This window comes from Orycteropus afer, unplaced genomic scaffold (genome assembly GCF_000298275.1).
Source record: "Orycteropus afer afer isolate SDZICR_OR568_19922 unplaced genomic scaffold, OryAfe1.0 scaffold00027, whole genome shotgun sequence".
Classification (NCBI taxonomy): domain Eukaryota; kingdom Metazoa; phylum Chordata; class Mammalia; order Tubulidentata; family Orycteropodidae; genus Orycteropus; species Orycteropus afer.
The window spans coordinates 3879305-3895345 of NW_006921614.1; the positions used below are offsets into that span (position 1 = coordinate 3879305).

General features: G+C 36.8%; 1 protein-coding gene across 1 annotated transcript in view; it reads left to right on the forward strand.

Annotated features, from left to right (window-relative positions):
• CAGE1 (cancer antigen 1) overlaps positions 1–16041 on the forward strand; it is a 149476-nt gene that overhangs the window by 23610 nt on the left and 109825 nt on the right. The window contains 4 exon segments of the mRNA XM_042780216.1: positions 2761–3278; positions 5907–6962; positions 9181–9327; positions 12068–12178. Coding sequence (XP_042636150.1) covers positions 2761–3278; positions 5907–6962; positions 9181–9327; positions 12068–12178 — 1832 coding nt within the window.

Here is a 16041-nt window from a genome sequence, read left to right on the forward strand (position 1 = left end):
ACCATCAAAAGGAATAATCTATGTGCCATTGGAATTCCAGAACAGGAAGAGAAAAAGAAAACCACTGAGAAAATTGTCCAAGATTTGTTGGAAGAGAACTTCCCTGATATGATGAAAGATGAAAATATGTACATTCAGGAATTCCAACGAACCCCAAACAGGATAGACCCCAAAAGATAATTACCAAGGCATATCATTATCAAACTCACCAAAACCAAAAACAAAGAATCATGAGAATAGCACAGAAAAACAAAAAAGTTACCTACAAGGGGAAACCAATAAGACTAAGCTCAGATTTCTCAGCGGAAACCATGCAGTGAGAAGACAATAGGGTGGTGTATATAAAACCCTGAGAGAGAAAAATTTCCAACCAAGAATTATGTACCCAGCAAAATTGTCCCTCAAATATGATGGTGAAATTAGGACATTTCCAGATAAGCAGAAATTAAGGGAATGTGTTAAAACCAGACCAACCTTACAAGAGATGCTAAAGGGAGCCCTTTGAACAGAGAAGCAACAACAGCCAACAACAAGTGACCATTAATACGCTGATGATATAACCCAGAAACCAACCCAGCTATGAAAGTATCCAAAGTAAATAAGCCTACAAGATCGTAAAGAGGAACCAGAGACATCAATTGACAAATGAAGACAACTACAAACCAAAAAGAGGGAAAAAGTGGTGTTATTACAGAACTTCTAGATGGTAGGGATGTCAAGACAACTATAAGATAGAACAGACAGTTCTAAACTTGGGAAGAAAACTATAAATCACAGGGTAACCTCAAAGAAAAATGACGAACCTTCACATCAAAACAAAAAAGAGGACCAGCACAGATATTTAGCAAATACTAAAACAATAACAACAAAGGAAGTGATAACACGATTCATAAACAAAATGAGCTCAGAATAGAAAATGATATGGAACAAAGAAATCAATACCATGAGAAAGCACATAACAAAAACGACAGCAACAAATTCCTATTTGCTGATAATTACATATCTAGCAAGGGACTTATCTCTAAGATTTATAGAAAACTCCAATGCCTCAACACCAAAGGAGTTAACAAACCAATTGAAAAATGGGCAGAAGACATGATTAGACACTTCACCAAGGGGGATATTCAGGTGGTCAGCTAATACATAAAGAGATCCTCACAATCATTGGCCATCAGAGAGATGCAAATCAAAACAACAATGAAATACCCTCTCACCCCAGCACTGATGGCAAGATTCAACGAGACAGAAAATAACAAATACTGGTGGGAATGTGGAGAGATTGGGACTCTCATACATTGCTTGTGGGACTGTGAAGTGATACAGCCACTGTGGAAAGCAATCTGGAAATTCCTTAGAAAGGTGGAATTGGAGATACCACTTGACCCAGCAATCCCATTACTAGATATATACCCTAGAGAGGTGAGAGCCAGGACAGGAACAGATATATGCACACTCATGTTCATCGCAGCACTATTTACAATAGCAAAAAGATGGAAACAATCTACGTACCCATCAGCAGAAGAGTAGATGACCAAACTATGGTCCATACACATACTGGAATGCTATGCATCACTAAAGAATAATGCAGAGTCTGCAAAACACCACATAATATGGATGAACTTGGAGGACATTATGTTGAGTGAAAAAAGTCAATCACAGAAGGACAAATATAGTATTAGGTCATTGTTGTGGAGGTTCAAGGAAAGGTTTATATATGGAGGAGAACTTTCTTTGTTGGTTGCTAGGGGTGGGAGAAGAGGGGAGGGAACACTGCAAAAAAAAAAAAAAAAAAACATGCATTGACCTGTGTCACTTTAGTTTTGTGTATTTCACTGTACATGAATTATATTTCAATAAAATGCATTTGGGGAAAAAAAAGCTACTAGATTGTTAGGACAAATAGTAAGTTGTTTGAGCTCACCTACTTAATAAGTGAAACTGTTAAGGTTCTTCTTCTTTTTTTTTTTTCTGGTTAGTGGTGGTATGGAAAAGAATTACTGAGACCTTTAAGGTAAAGGTATCATGAAATGAGAAAGTCTGGGAACTTACTATATGTTATTTAAGGTACATAAGTGAGTTGTAAAAGTAGAAAAATATAGACTTAAGTATATTGCTTTTCTCTGAGAGGGGAAGGGAGGAGAGTTAAATAAAAGACTGGTGTCATTCATTACTTTTGCAACATTTTACTTCTTTCCATTTTAACTTCTTGGCTTCTGATTTTTTAAAACATACTAAATTTTGGTAGTTTGTCATGAATTAAGACAGAGAATTGTAGTGTTTAGAAGTAGTATTCTAGAATCCTATCTCCATGACCTTATGACTTAATATCTCTTATATTTCAGTTTCCTCATCTGGAAAACAAGAATAATAACAGTACTGAAATGAATTTCGTATTTGTTTATTATTATATTACTCTTTGTTTTGGTATACTTTTAAAATGTTTTATAATTAAAACATTTAAGAATTACAGTATACCAAAATAATTTTGAAGATGTCTTAGAATTTGTTTTAATGATGTTTGACATGAATGTCATATCACAAGCTTTCTTTGTAGCAATTATGTGTGGACTTCTTACCTTCATGATAAAAGTTGTTTTGTGTTTTGCTAGGAAAAAAATCCATGTCATGGCTATAGAAGGAACAAAGTTGAAATAATATATAATTCTGAAAAGGTCCCAACAGTTTATTTCTTAAATATAGCTGTTAACACACAAATTTATACTAATTCTTATTTCCTTTCTTCTTCTTCTTTCTAATGAGATGCCAACATTGAAAACTACTCACAGAATGTAGTTCTACAAATTGACACCCGAATTTCTTCTTTGAAACAATTTGAACCTATTTGCAAATTTCATCGGATAGAAGCCTTTAATGATGAAATGATAACATTTCAAAGTGCTATGGAAGGTTTACCTTACACAGAGAAGCCAGAATTACAAAGTCACATGTGTAATTATGACAAAGACAGCAATATAAACAAAGATTTGTATGAGGAAGAAAATCCAGGGGGAATGAGCATTTCCACAAATAAAGACCTACTTGCTAATGAGTTTGTCAGTGAACCTTCTAGAAGTCTGCCTCTAATGCACTGCTGTGGAGAGAAACTGAGTTTCATGGAAAAATCACAGGCTCAAAGTACTGCCAAGGAACCTGCTCCCAATTTTATTCGACATCAAAACTTCTTGCATGAGGAAATTTTTTACAGTGATGCTGAGGAACCATTTGATAAAGAGGATAGCTTTAACCTGCTTGATCTCAGAGCTAACTATCAAACAGAGGTAAATTTTTGATAATCAGTAAAGCCTGTGGTGTATTAAAGAATGTGTTTTTTAAAAAATACGTGTATCATCTGAGACTTTTGGGAAAAAAAAACAAGACACTGCCATCGAGTCAATTCCGATTTTTCCAGGTGATGTTAAATCAAGGTAATCAGTACAAGTGACATTCCTTTTCTGAAATCTGAGAATCCATTCTGAGGTCATAACCTTGTCAGAAACACATTTTTTCTAATAAAACCTGGTCTAGACTTAAGGACTAGTAGTACCAGATGCTCAATTTCTTTGAGCATCAGAACTGTATTGCTCATCTTTATCTACATGGTGCCTTCAATAAAATAAGCTCTTATATTTGCTGAATCAAACTGGCTGCAGAGAGGAAGGAGTACAGATAGATTAAGTAAGTTATATGACAAGAAAGGTTAGGATTTTTCTATCATGTTGGACTTCTATCAAGAAGCAAAAATTATTTTCCTACCAAAGTGAAAAAAGTCTGTTTTCTTGATTTACTGAAGAGCCAACAGTATAAATTACATGTCTGAGAAAAAATAGATTGCAGTATGGACAAGTATCTATAATCCAAGACTAACATAAATTACAAATTTTCATTGTCAATAAGATGTAAAACACTGTGGCTGTTGTGTTCTTAAGTAAGAGTAGTTTTTCCTTCATTTATTTGAAGGTACAGGGTAACATCTAAAAGAGAACTTTATTTCCCTTTTTTGTTTGATTAGGGCTTCTCAGGATTATTCCTTCCTCTTTTCATTGTGTTTTATTTGATTTAGTCAGTCAGTAAATACTTTAAGGCACCTACTCTGTACCAGGTCCTGTGCTGTGTATTAGTTGTGGCTGGTTAAAAAACAAACAAAATGATGTGTTTTCTTGTCCTCATAAAGGTAACACTCTAGTAGAGTAGATAGACATTAACCAAATAATCATACAAATAAATGTATATTTGCAACTATGATAAGTACTGTGAATAAAAGTTATATGTACGGTGGGAGTCTATAATACGGATACAGGCAGTCCCTTAGTTATGAACATTTGACTTATGTACAGCCTGTAACTATGAGCCACCTCCCCCATGAAGCCTATTGTATTAAAAATTCAGGGTACACACAATGGTTTGTAATAACAAATAGGCACTACTTTGCGAAGCGAACTGCATCAAGACATTATTGTTCTTACTGTATTATTTAAAGATGTTTTAGTGTATCTGGAAGTGTGTAATGATTTTTATGCATAGAAACTCTTCCTCAGTTGTATTTTGAGGGCCTTCCAACCTAAGGACCTCATCTTCTGAAACTATATCAAACAGTGTTTCATTGGTATTCATAAGGTTTTCTAGTAATCTATCAGACAGTGTTTCACTGCTCTTCATAAGATGTTCAGTAGCCACTTATTCACAAGTGGACCACCATGTCCTTCTTCCTAGTCTGTCTTAGTCTGGAAGCTCCACTGAAACCTGTCCAGCATGGGTGACCCTGCTGATATGTGAAATACCAGTGGCATAGTTTCCAGCATCACAGCAACATGAAAGCCATCACAGTGTGCAAACTGACAGACAAATGGTAGCCTTAGTATATAGTATACTATATACTAAGACAGCATTTGACTAAGTGATGTTAGATATGAACCATGCCTAACTGTCCCAGCTCATGTATATATTCAACTTAAAAGAAGACGTAGGAATGGAACTTGTTTTTAATGCAGGGACTGCCTGTATTGCCCTGCTCAGGGAGTTTGGAGAAGACTTCCCTGAAGAAGCAATAATTAAGTGGAGCTCTAAAGGATGATAGGAGTTAATTAGGTAGTGGTGCATAAGAGGGCATTCCATGCAGAAGAAAAATGTGCAGGAGCCCTGTGGGTACAGGAAGCATGGAACCTACTAGGACCTAAAGAAAGACCAGTAACCCTGGATTAGAGTGAGTAAGTGGGATGTAGTAGTTAAGCCTGGTGAGATAACATGGATCAGTTACCAAGACCAGATATTAGGGTCTTGTACATCTCGATAAAGATAATTGTCTTTATTCTAAACAATGAAAAACCATTAAAATACATGAATTCAGTATCTTTACATTTCAGAAGTGCAGTCCACTCCTAAAGATATTTTTTACTGGTTTTTGTTGTCATATATATTATAATGTATGGTCCTTTTTCAAACCCTGCAAAACCTGTATTATCATCATAAAGTCAATCATAAGGCATCTTCCTCTGGTATTCTAATGTTTATAGGATTCATAGCATGGTGAAGGAATGGTTTAAATGTGGAATTAAAAATAAAAGCTTTATTCAAAGAGACTATAGAGTAATAGATAAATATATTGGTTTTAATTCACTTGAAGTCAAATAATGCATCTTATATTGCATTCAGAAAAGTTTTCAATCATAGAAAATGGTGAGAGAGAGCACCAAAAGTTTAATTATTTATTAGTAAAAGTATACATGGTACCTCACTTTATCATGTACCTACTATTTGTGCTGTCAGAATGTTAGTCATTTTTAGAAAATTCCTGCAAATAGGTATTATTATTGTTGTTTTATAGCTGTGCAGACTAAACTTGGGATATGACTCCAAAGCTCACAATCTTTCTATTCATTCTCACTTACTTTATTTACTATAATTTACAGACTGCAGTTGCACCAAATGAAATACAGAACTATGGGGAGACTCCTGAGGCAATTTGTTACCAAAATGAGGTCAGAGTGGGGGACGAGGAAAGTACAGAGATTTTCTCAACTTGGTCCCCTGGAGACATTTCCTGGAGTGGTGGAGGATCCAATGCTTATCTCAAGACCTTTGACCCGGAGCAACGCTTTGAAAGCTTACAACCTCTGGCAGAAGATACAGCTTTAAATGAAGTCATAGGGAAATTAAAACATATCAACAAACAGCAACAAACTCGAATCCAAGACCTACAGTGTCGTAACACATATTTAGAGATGAAGGTTAAAGAATTACAGATGAATATTACCAGAAAGCAAGTGTTGAGTGACATCTTTAATAAGCTACAAGAGCATATCGAAAAATTAATTGAAGACAAATACAAAGTAATCCTAGAGAAGAGTGATTCTGACAGAACATTGAAAAATGTGCAAGCGATTTTATCTAACACGCAAAAACATCTTCAAAAATCTAGAAAGGAAAATACAACTTTACAGCAAGAGCTTAAGAAGATCAAGGTGAACTATGTTCATCTACAGGAAAGATACAGGACAGAAATTCAGCAAAAAAATAAATATATAAGTCAGTGCATCGAGATGGACAAAACCTTAAATAAGAAAGAAGAGGAAACAGAGAGACTGCAGCAAGTCAAAGCAGGATTGGAAACGACCACTGCTTCCACTCTGGACTTGTTGAAAAGGGAAAAAGAGACCAGAGGACAAGAACTCCTGTCTTTACAGGAGGAATTCCAGAAACATGAGAAGCAAAACCTTCAAGAAAGACAGAAGCTGAAATCTCGTATTGATACATTGATTGCTCAAGTTAAAAAATTGCAATTTATCTCTGAAAATGAAAGGGCGAAGAATATTAAACTTCAGCAGCAGATCTATGAAGTGAAAACTGAAAATGCAAAACTGCAGCAGCAGGTTACAAAGTGTAAAGAGCAAAATTACATCCCTAAACTTGAGATAATTGAGTTAAAGGAGCAATCAGAGGAGGTTATGGAGCCGTATATTACAAAGGTATTGATGCAAATCAGAATCTCTAATGTAAAATTTCAGGAGTTCCTAATACTCTAGTCAAGCATATTTAGATTCCTATAAACTAGATAATTTATATTGATTAATATAAATACAGGGAGCTCTGGTAGTGTAGTGCCTAAGACACTTGCCTGCTAACCAGAAGGCTAGTGGTTCAAACCCACCAGCCACTCCTGGGAAGGAAGGTTGGGTAATCTACTTCCATAGTTATACCACCTCGGAAACCCAAGGAGAGGTCACTATGAGTTGGGTCTCTGACACGACGGAACATAACAACAACATTATAAATGCATGATATACATCGTGACCTCATGTTTTTGCATCTTTCACATTTTAGTCCTAAAACACAGGATTTATCTGATTGGTGTCATCAAACTGGCTTTATAGTTCGTTCTTTGTGTCAGGATTTCAAATATTATCATATGGCATTGCATATATGTATATTTTTTTATTTCCGGAAAGACGGTAACAAAAAATGAAAAAGACGTAGACTAGAAAATGCACCACAGGTTTGGAGAAGTTTCTTTCAGTTCATGGGTACTTACATTAAAGAAAGCCATTTCTGGCTTCTAGTAATTATTTTGGTAGAAATGACAACCTGGGAATGCTGTGGGTGCCATGGCCAATTATCTGAAGCAACTCCCACAAGTAACCTTTGAGAAAGGATTTGTGAGTGTGGATCTCAGCAACCCCCCACTCCATACCATTTCTGCCTATTCAACAATAAAACTAAATAACACAAACTATTACTTCATATAGGGAGCTCTGGTAGCATAGTGCCTAAGGCACTTGACTGCCTCAGAAACCCAAGGAGAGGTCGCTATGAGTCGGGGCCGACTCAACGGCACATAACAACAACAGCATTACTTCATATATTAAATGTGTAAAATTATAATGCATCTAAAAATTTCATCAGAAACTCATATCAATATGTTTAGACAGGCTGTAATTATTTTATTATCTGCTGTTAGTCCAAATGGCTTTCTTGGCAGCCAAGAACTTGGAAGGGAGTCCTGGAAGTGACAATTTTCACAAGGTAGAACAAATCTACGCAATTTTGTAGACCTGCATTACAATACGTATGTTGTTGTTATGTGCCATCGAGTCGGCCCCGACTCATAGCGACTCCTCCTTGGGTTTCTGAGACTGCATCACTACAGAAGTAGGATTGCCCAACTTTCCTTCAGAGGAGTGGCTGGTGGGTTTGAACCACCAGGCTTCTGGTCAGCAGTCAAGTGCCTTAGGCACTATCCTACCAGAGCTCCTATAATACGTATAGTAAAATCTTATTAACTATGATTTAGACAGAAGTCTAATCTGAATTAGAAAAATGTAGACTTTTTTTTCAGATTCAGATTCAATTTTGTTATAATAACTTGAATTTAGGTAATATGTTGCCTTGAAGATGTCCTTAATGGGCCTACTTTATCAATCTGTAATTGGCTTAAGTATTGTTTGTAAGTAAATGATTCTGTTCTTAAGAATTCTTAGTACATCAGAGGGGCAGCATTCACATAGAGGGAAACCTGGACAAACAGAAATGTGTAGTTAAGATGGCCACAGGGAGAAGGTAGTCACAGGGACATGAGGGGAGGAGAGTTTTTTACACTTTTTTATGGTTGAGGATGGTAATGGGTCATGAAACCAAGTGTGCATGAACTGTTAAATGTAAAACAAATTTGCTTTGTAAATTTGCACCCGAAGTACAATAATTTTTTCATTTAAAAAAAATTCTTAGTGATATAGTTAATAGCATTCTATTGTTCTCTTCTGTTTTAAAAGAACATTCTGGGCTTTACTTAAGCTAGAATGAAAAATATTTGCCAAAATGTAAAAGGGTGTAACTTAAATATTTTTTTGTTTTGAAAAATATGGTAACTTCTTTTATTAAACACTTGTTATTTACTTTGATGTGTAATGGGTTTAATGTTGTTATCTGAACCAATTAGCAAACAAATATTTTTAAATTTTCTCAGTTATAATTTCTAATAAGTAAATATCAGTAGGTATAACCCACATGAACAAAAGCTTTTTGGGGTCCTTGATAATTTTTAAGAGTATAAAGAAATCCTCAGATCAAAAAGTTTGAGAACCACTGATCAAGGTTTTTAAAGGTTTAGATTTTTATTCAGAATTTTACTTAAAAGGTAATCTCGGTTCTTAGTCTTTACTGTAACAAATTTAATTTATGTGCATATAGGATCTAAAGATGATACATCCTAATTTGTTTCTGAACTGTTCACCTTGTGAAGAAGAGAGCCTAAGTTCTCCTGATGAGGAAAAAACTCAGCTGGCCCCCAAAATTCACAATCTGCTGACTCTGATGGTAGGACTTCTCACATGCCAGGTAATAAGAAAATTTAGATTTTTTTATTAGAGGGTGTCTTAGCTGCTATAACAGAAGTACTACAAGTGGGTGGATTTAAGACATAGAAATTTATTTTCTCACAGTGCTGGAGACTGGAAGTCCAAATGCAAGGGGCTGATTCTAGGGGAAGGCTTTCCCTCACTTGGCTGTAGGGGAAGGTCCTTGCTCCTTGGTTGTTTGGTGATCTTCATATGATATGGCATCTATTTTCCTCCAGGTCTTTCTTTCTTTCATTTTTTTTTTTTTTTTTGGCTTGTTTTCTTATTTAAACTTTTTTATATCTCAATGATTTAAGACACATCCTATATTAATACTGTCTCATTGACATAACAAAGAAAGCCTGTTCGCAAATGAGTTATAACCACTATAGGGGTTAGGATTTTTACAGTACATATTCTTGGGGACAAAATTCAATCCATAATGGGGGGAAGAAATGTCAGAGTTGGACTAACCCAAGAGAGAGGCAATAAAAGATGACTGAATTAAGTTTTGGAAGAAAGAAAAAGAAGACAAAATAAAGACCCCTAAATCTAGCCCTTCCTCTCTCCTACTGCTTTTTTCTGTTTATTTTTCTTCAACACCTAAATCCCACAAGGCTACAGTAATATAGATAACAAACTTTAAAAAACAGATATATCGAGCAATATATATTCATTTTCCTGACCAGTTGCCATGAAGTCAGTTATGACTTATGGCGATCCCATGTGTGTCAGAGTACAGCTATACTCAATGGAATTTTCAGTGGCTGATTTTTTAGGAGTAGATTGTCAGGCCTTTCTTTCAAGGCACTTCTGAGTGGACTCAGACCTCCAGCCGTTCTTCACATTAACTGTTTGCACCAACCACAGACTCCCCAAATTTCAGGAAAACTCAGAGCAATAGTTCTTGTACTCTGGGTCAGTCTACCCCTTGTTATTAACTATTGTTCACTCTTAATGAGTTGTTTATCTAGTCTAAAATATAGCTTTTTGGGGGAGAAGGAATGTGGAATTGTGTACAACAGAATAAAACATGACATTAGGGTCAAATGAATTTAACTGCTGGCTTCACCATTTCCCAGCTGTGTGAACTTAGTCAAGTAACAAACTTTCTGAGAGTTAGTTTCCTTATCTTAAATAGGGGAAATGGCACTTGCTGCCAAGGGAGGTGACAAGCACTACATTTAGTGTGAGAATATATTAAAGGGCATGGTCCTCAAATATGTTCTTTCTTTCTGTTACTGTACATTTCTTTGTTCTATGTACACTCACCAGAGCTGTAACTTGGGGACCTGGGTTTACAATGTTCCCCAACCAGCACAAATCCTTTTTCTGTTTTGTTTTAGCTACAATTTGTTGAACAGTAGCCTTTATTGAATGCTGGAAGTGGGACTAAACCATTCGCAGAGATCACACAATGTTGCCCACAGGCTATACCCACCTAAAGTTTATTTTTAAATATTTGAATTTGAATGGGCACAGACTCACGTTTGCAACAAAATTTTCTGCTCCCCCTTGCCCATCCAAACATTTGTTTACTTATTTACCATATTTGGTTGGTTTTCTCCTGTTTCCTTGGGGACTGCTTTTCTTTCTCAGTCTTCTTTCCTAGCTGTTGCTTCTCTACCAGATCTCTCAATGGTGCATGTGGTCTTAGTAGATCTCATGCCAACCCAAACAAGTCTTAATTGCCTGCATATACCTACCTCAATAGAACACCAACCTTCAAGATCAGAGACTTGATATGTCCTGCTAATTGTATGCCCAGTTCCTGTACCTAATGCAGGGTTCAGCTCATAATAGGCACTCAGTAAAAATTTGCTGATTACCTGTTCTGTCCTTGGAGGCATTTGAATTTTTAGTCACTGTTTCTCATGAATTATCTCATTTAATTTAATTTTTACATCTTTGTTTACATTTTAGGGTATTTATTTTTTACTTATTTTTTTAATACCAAAAAAAAAAAAAAAAACAGATTAGAATGGTTGGGTTACTTATCCAAAGTCTCACGTATGATCAACAGGCAGAACTCAGACACAAACACAGGCAGCCTGGCATCAGTGCACACACTTAGACCCCTAGATTATGTTGATACAAGTACCATCATTCTAGGTGAACCAGTTGCTGGCAAGTTGATTTTGATTCATGGCGTTTCCAGGTGTTACAGAGTAGAAACCACAGGGTTTTCTTGTCTGTGATCTTTATAGAAGCATATTGTCAATCCTTTCTTCCACAGTGCCTCTGGGTGGGTTCAAACAGCCAACATTTAGGGTAGTGGTTGAGTGTGAACCATTTTCACTAGCCAAAGACCTTACATATTAAGCATTTTTTAAATAGCTAGCATTTCAGTTTTGTTGAGGGTATCTTATTGTTCTGGTATCAGACAACTTTTATTTTGGATATATAACAATTTGTCTAAAACATGAATTTGTAAACTGACTAGGCTAAGGGGCGAGGTATACATATGAATTTATAAGCATGCATAGTTATTATAGTTATTATAGGTATTAACTAATCTTTCCCAATATCAATTGATATACAAATGGATCTATATGAAGTCTTTCATTAATAACCCTTCATTAAATGTGAGGAATAATTGAAGAATTGAGTTCAATATTATTTTACCTCCTTTGGTTGGTTACTTACTATGGAAGAGATATTTATTTTATTTATGTTTTATTCTTCCTCCTTTTAGCTTTACTGAAAACTTTTAATCTAGTTTCTTAAACTATTACTCTTAGGACATCACCCATCCTGGTACTGAACATTTCAAAGACAGTGAAAAAATTAGTGAAATAATGCTGCAAAGATTGAAGTCCTTCTATATTAAAAAGAAAAACTTACACAAAGAGGTATTGTATTTATTCTTCATTCTAAAAATAATATCATTTTTAGTGAAATTTTTTTAAAAAAAGATAACATAGTTGTGTGAAGAAATTCCTAAAATTTGGATATTTTTTAAAGAGTTGTTTTTAGAACCAGGTTAGCTTTGCTATGCCCCTCATTAAGAGCAATATAGTGCAATAGTTGACTTGCTTTATAACTAGTAAGTCTGCATTAGAAAATGTCCTTCAGCTACAAAAAAAAAAAAAGATTTTTTCCATTTTTTGCATTCCACTACTGATTACTGAAGGACAGTTCATTCTGCCATTTCTATCACTGGTGTCACTAGGGTTGTAAAGTCACCCACTGCAAAGTAACTTATGGTGTCACCTCCTCCCCTCCATGGACCTTTTCTCATGCCACACCATATAGAATTCTTACTAATGTTTATTATCAATTTTAATCATAGAATAACATGTGGTAAATTTGGTTATGAATTGCTTAAATGTATTTTGTACACTACATGAATACTAACAAAATTTTTTTTAGTAAAATCTTTCTCGTAGCATAGTGCCTAAGGCACTTGACTGCTAACCAGAAGGCTGGCGGTTCAAACCCACCAGCCACTCCTCAGGAGGAAGGTTGGGCAATCCTACTTCCGTAGTGATACTGCCTCAGAAACCCAAGGAGGGGTCGCTATGAGTCGGGGCCGACTCGACGGCAGATAACAACAACAACAGCCACTCAGCATGAGAAAGATGTGGCAGTCTGCATCCATAAAGATTACAGCCTTGGAAACTCAACAGGGCAATTCTGTCCTATAAGGTCACTATGGCACACAACATAGTGATTTTAAATTTTATCACTTGGAATAATGGAAACATCTAAAACAAATCATTTTACTTCTCAGGTGGAGAAGGTTAGAGGAAAAAGTTCCTGGAATTTCTTCAATTATCATTTTCTTGGTGTAGCAGTACAAAGGTTTAGGCATTTGACTGCTAACCAGAAGGCTGGCAATTCAAACCCACCAGCCACTCCTTGGAAGGAAGACTGGGCAATCTACTTCCGTAAAGATACCGCCTCAGAAACCCAAGCAGGGGTCACTATGAATTGGATTAGACTCAATGGGAGTGAGTTTGTTTTTTTCGTTTTTGTTTTTCCATAATTAGTAAGTTAAATAAGGCAAGTGATGACAGGGTGCTAAATCATGCCATTTTAAATCTGACAGGAATTCAGAAACGACAACTTTCTTTTACTAAAAGAATAAAAACTCATATTTAAATCTGGAATCTTGGATCATAACAATTCAGTTTTATACTTTCAGGAAATTACTTCTCTGAACTGAGTTGGATGGTAAATATAGTGTAGGTTTTCTCAGGAAGGTCATTGTCTCCTAGCTAATCTGTGGAGAAAAGGACTTGAGAGTAACCAGATGTACAGAGAAACTAGAGGCCTCTACTTCTGTAAAAGAGCTCTTAAAAATAAACTCAGTTGGAGGTTAGAGTAGACTTTTACAAAGATACACTTTTAGATATTTATGTTCTTTTAGTATATTTCTATGTAGTTACTGAAATACTGGCAGAGGAAATGATATGATGTCTGTTAATTTTACTCAGTTAAGGGGTATTGAGGAAGGAGGGGAACTGCTGGGGATATAAAGGATACAACATCGGCCATTAGCTATTAATTTTTGCAGCTAGATGACAGGGAGCTGCCATAAATTCAAGTTGGAAGAGGATGTAGATCAAGGGGTGTTTTGGTTACCTTGTACCACTCTGACAAGAATATACCACAAATGGGATGGCCTTAACAAACAGGAGTTTATTCTTACAATTTGGAGGTTGTAAGTCCAAGTTCAAAGTGCCAGGCTCTAGGGGCTGGGTGAAAGCCCCTCAACCTTGGGGTCCAGCTCTGCCTTCTGCTCCTGGCCCACTGGAGCTAGAGGCATTTCTTCACTCAGACAGCTGCTGGCTGCTGAGGCTAAGAAGCCCCAAGGTTGACAAATAAAAGGGCACAGTCCCAATGTTACCAAACCACACGGCAGGCCATTAACTTAAGTCCATTGTAAGTCCCAAGGTCGGCAGAGCATAGCAGGCTGCTGAGCAATGATGCGGCTACATGCAGGGTCCAAGTGTGCCATAGGCTAGAGACCATTCTCAAAGCTTCTTATGTACAAGAAGCAGACCACATCCCAAAGGCACTAGCAGCTACTAGCAGCTACTCAGCTGCTTGTGGTAGATCCCACCATGGAGTTGATTGCCAGTCTCATCGTGGGGAATAGCTACCACCAGCTGCCCAACCACTCAACCAGGCCCAGCCAAGTTGACACACAAACATAACTACCATAAGGGGTGTCATTGCTAATGTCAGACAGATCTTGGCTGAAAGGAGAGAATACCATAAACATGTTTACCTGTGCTTATTGATTACAAAGGCATTTGAAGTAGGACCAAATGTGCATCCCTGCCCAGTGCCTGGTCAGGCCAAAACAGTTTACACTCCAAGTGATTAAGAGGAGAGAAAATTATTTATTGCAAAGTGGCAATGCAAGGAGAAAGGGACCAGTACCCATATCTGACTCCCAGAATGGAGATTGAGTTACAGTTTTTGTAAGTTTCAGGAGAGGGAATTATACATATTCATAAAAACTTCAGGAATTTGGGCGTGAATTAGCTGATGATTGGTTGAAACTTCCTTCACCTTGGTTTAAAGGGACAGTCATTTTTTAATGCAATGTGCTTGCACACTGGATGAGTCACACCGGCTTCCTGTCATCAGCTGATTGGGGCTTAGGCAGAGGGGAGAATGTCAGTTCCCAGCAACTTTGTTTCTGTTTGTCTCACTGCACATGTCCGAGGGCCAAGTTTAATTTTCAAGTTGTCTCCTGAGACACTTGTTGTTGTTGTCAGGGCTGACTCGACGGCACATAACAACAACAACAACAACTCCTGAGACACATTAATGAGTGTACCACCTGTTTCTAGGGGGACAACATAGAAAGAATGTGTAAATTGACCTTTCATTCCATTTAGTTCTTAAGGAACTGAGTTTTATGTTTACTTATTTGTCTCCAATGGAGATCCTATCTGTCTTAACCAGGGTGGGGGAATAGTTGAGCTTTCATCCTATTCAGTTCTTAAGGAACTGAGTTATCACGTTTACTTATCTGTCTTCAACCAGGGATGCAGGCTGAACTTTGACTCCACTCGGTTTCACATTCAGCTATGCAGATCATAACAAATTATGGATAACTCTGCAAAGAATGGGAATTCCATAACATTAATTGTGTTCATGAGGAACCTGTACATAGACCCAAAAGCAATTATTTGAACAGAACAAGGGGATACTGTGTGGTTTAAAATCAGGAAAGATATGTAGCAGGATTGTATCCTATCACCATGCTTATTCAATCTGTATGCTGATCAAACAATCAAAGAAGGTGGACTATATAAAGAAGAATGCAGATTTAATTTAACATTTCTAAGACTGATTTGTTTGTTCTCTGGGAGTCCATGAGATATTCTGTATTCTTCATCAGCAAGACTATTTGAATGCATCAATTCTGTCTTCCTTTTTCATTGCCCTGTCCAGTTTTCACATGCATATGAGGTTATGGGGGGGGGGGGAACATGGCTTGGGTCTGACACATCTTAGACTCAAAGTGACATCTTTACTTTTTTACAACTTCAAAGACATCTTTTCTTAGGGGAACCAGGTTTGCTGGTCTGATAGAGCCTGGTGGAACCACTGAGACTGTGGTCCCTAGCTGCCCTTCAGGTCTGGAATTGAACCCATACCTGTGGCTTCCAGCCAAACAAAAGACAGACATAGGAGTTGAACATTTACCTGAGGTAGATACACTCCTGGAGAGAACAATCATGGGAGAAAGAAG